Source organism: Haliotis asinina, chromosome 9 (genome assembly GCF_037392515.1).
Source record: "Haliotis asinina isolate JCU_RB_2024 chromosome 9, JCU_Hal_asi_v2, whole genome shotgun sequence".
NCBI classification, from domain to species: Eukaryota; Metazoa; Mollusca; class Gastropoda; order Lepetellida; family Haliotidae; genus Haliotis; species Haliotis asinina.
Genome location: NC_090288.1, coordinates 53,728,883 through 53,732,323, shown reverse-complemented (window position 1 = coordinate 53,732,323; position 3,441 = coordinate 53,728,883). Strand labels below are relative to the sequence as shown.

Below are 3,441 nucleotides of genomic sequence, written 5' to 3'. Positions count from 1 at the left end.
CACTGATACATGGCGCAACGTCATGAAAGAGTGACGTCACTGGCCAGACTACTAACTCCAGATACATTTGTAACCCTCCTCAAGAAAGAATCAGTCATACATGTGCATTTCAAGGCGACAGCGATTATGCAAACAAGAAAAAATCAAACAACTTTTATTAAACACTTAAAGACCATGACTTTGCAGCTGGAAGTGGTTCTCTCTCCAGTATGAAATTACAACATGTGCAAGGTTACGCTCATTCAATTTGTACACAGTCGACATCGGGGAATAGTTTGGATTTTTTCGCAAAAGGGGACTTGCACTTTCGTAAAAGATACTGCTGAATGTCCCGCCTTACACCGGAGCTGAAAATGTTGAGGAAAGTTTGTCATTCAACGTAACCTTTGTGCTGGACTGTGACATTGCGGAGGTTACGCTTACATTTGAAGGGAGACTACTCTTCGTTGAAACAGACTGCTTGCTTTCCCGGCACTCGACATTACCACCATATGGCGGAATTTTACAGAATTGTAAGGCAGAAACATTTAGAGTTATGTCCCTTAGTCTCCTTCGCTTTCTCCTGACATTGACGGCGTAATATTGCACGTAGACGAATTAACCGCCCAAATGGCGAAGAAGTCAGTTCTTGTTGGTGAGTATGTGGAGTGTTTTTTCTCCCTACAACGTATTACGGAAATTACAAACAATCATAGGTTTCAAATAGGTTTCGATCTGGGCTTAAACAAGCCTGAAATCTAAGTATGATTTTTTCAAATCACATTCCTGGGAGGCATCAGGCTGATATGTGTGAAAACAAAGACGCTGTCATTTCTGTTCAATACGGAGTCAGAATATTTTCATTTCAGATTTTGATACCTTTGGTCCACAGAGTACGATGCCGTAACATAGTTCATAAATTGGGGCTGTCGGAAAGGAAAGTTAGGACGTTCTATATGTAGGTTACGGTACCGCTTTGCAAACCGGTGTAAGTTGACATTTGCAACCTTTCGGCATTTTGCAACATTGTACGCCCAAGACCTACGGACTTCAATCTGTTAGAGGGGCGCCTATTTGGGTGAAATCCTGTTTATATTGGCTGGATTCTAGAAGGTAACTCTACAATACTGTTATTCAGTCCTGACCTGTGTCATGAATTTAAACCAAACTATCCTTTCGTTTATGACAGGACTTCAAATCATTTAACTCGATACAGTTTCAGGGATGATACAGTTTCAAGATGTTCGTCGGAGACTCCCTACTGGGACGAGGGATTTTACCTGGTACATATCACTCCTGTATCCTCCTATTCCTGTAAGGTACAAAATGTCAGGAGGCCGAGGAAGTTTGATGAAGTAAAACGATGCAATGAATCGTGTCGTATGTATCCTCTTGAAAGCAGCTTTCTTACAAGCTTGAAAGTACAGCTTAAGGAGCAGCTCTTGCCGACAGTGATAAGTGATTCGAAAATATCAATCAGGCTTCAAACAAATGATGCTGAATACGAGATGTTGGCTGGCAACGGCGAAACCCACAAAATAACAAAGTAAAAAACTGTACACAATCAGGCGTAGATCAGACCTTGATCGCATACTAGGCGTAGGCTGGGACTATCGGATTCTTAACGAAGCCGGTGACGTGTTCATTAAGTCGCAAACCGTGCGGTTTATCAAGAAAACACCAAAACCCATAAAGGATTACATATTGTTTCCAGATCACGTGGAACCACATTTCATGACAAAACCACAAGTCATGGTGTTTACATTTGTAAATGTTGCTGGGAATAAAGGCATCTTCCAGAATCTCCTGAATGATGATGTATTATAAACTAGAGACTGTTTATATATTACAGACAGTTCTACAGTTGTTTGTAGAGTACCGGTATCTGTGATATGGGTCTGTTTTCAGCGTGCGTTTCATGCTGTGTTCATACTGAGGCCAGAGTTTGGCACCTGTCTTGAGATAACATTAATGGATCAGTCCTGAGGAGGTGATGTTATTCATAGATGACATACTTTGGTGGTTTTTGTTTGTAAAGTATCAGAGATACAGGTTAGGTTTAAACATGTGTTTCATGCTGAGTTTATATTTAGGCTAGAGGTTGGTCTTGAGATAACATTATTGACTCTGTCCTGAGGAGGAGAATTTATTCATAGATGACATACCTTGGTAGTTTTTGTTAGGAAAGGTGTTTCCTCCGTTTTATATGAAAGTTGTTTATACTGTTTTCTCTTGGGACACAAATGTCAGAATGGTGGTTATATCTAAGTTAGCACTGTTTCAAATTCTTCTTACAGAGAAATTTTGGTCAAAGTCTTTGACCATAGATACTGTTAAAGAGTTCAAAATAGTTCTTGAAGATAAGCTTGGTTTGATCTTCAGAGCTTCTGACAAAGATTTAAGCAGTTTACGGAATGAATTGTTTAGATTAAGGAAAGGTGGACTTTCTGCCAGAGTAAAAAGTGGTTCTCAGTTTCAGAGGTATAAGGAAAATTGTCATCATCAAAGCATTCCTGGTTTGTTATGATAGAAAAACACCAGTCTTTACAGAATGTTGAAAACCTGAAGTCTGCTAGCGCAGAAAAGGAAAATCAGTTAAAGACTGTTGAGGAAAACTTTGTTGATTATGTTAAGAAAAGGGACAAAGATGAATTGATCCTTAAAAATAAATTGGAAACCAGCGAGAAGATGTTGAATGTTGAAAACCTGAAGTCTGCTAGCGCAGAAAAGGAAAATCAGTTAAAGACTGTTGAGGAAAACTTTGTTGATTATGTTAAGAAAAGGGACAAAGATGAATTGATCCTTAAAAATAAATTGGAAACCAGCGAGAAGAAACTAGAACACTGTCAATCAGTTATTGCTAAGTATCATTCACCAAAAAAGAGGAAAGCTCTGAAAGACTGTTCTAATTCGTACAACAGAAAGAAGCGAAAATGTGACGAAGATGTCATAAAATCAGGAATCAGTGATTTAAAGGTTCAGGGAGGTAGGATTGTAACTGTTGCTGTAGAAAGAAACGGGAAGAAAAAAGTAATTCATACTCTCGAACAAGATGAAACTGGGGATACCAGTGGCATCACAGAGAGTGAAATTGATGTTTTAAAAACATTAACATACATCTTGGACTCCTTCAAAATATCTCAGAGAGCGTACCATGAGTTACACCGCAGTTACACTGTCACAATGTGATTTCTAAGATGAACTCCGCGTACAATATCACGGTCACTCCTGATGGGAAGGGTGTGCAGCAGTCACTTAGAGAAATATTAAAGCGTGTCTCAGATCAGAATGTCTCCAAATATGCAACTCTATTGCCTGAAAACGCGGTGAAAATTAAAGTTTCAGGGGATGGAACAAGAGTAGGAAAGCGTATAACTGTTTTTACTTTTGCTTTCAATTTAGTGAGCGAGGGGTTTTCAAACCATACTACTTATCCGTTGAGCATTTCTAGGATAAACGAAA

At 39.1% G+C, this 3,441-nt stretch overlaps 1 protein-coding gene across 1 annotated transcript; it reads left to right on the top strand.

Moving 5' to 3' along the window:
* Positions 1 to 2,502: 2,502 nt before the first annotated feature.
* Positions 2,503 to 3,168, top strand: LOC137297326 (CAP-Gly domain-containing linker protein 1-like). The gene has a single exon (XM_067829336.1). The coding sequence runs from the start codon at positions 2,503 to 2,505 to the stop codon at positions 3,166 to 3,168; it is 666 nt and encodes a 221-aa protein (XP_067685437.1).
* The last annotated feature ends 273 nt before the right edge of the window (positions 3,169 to 3,441 follow it).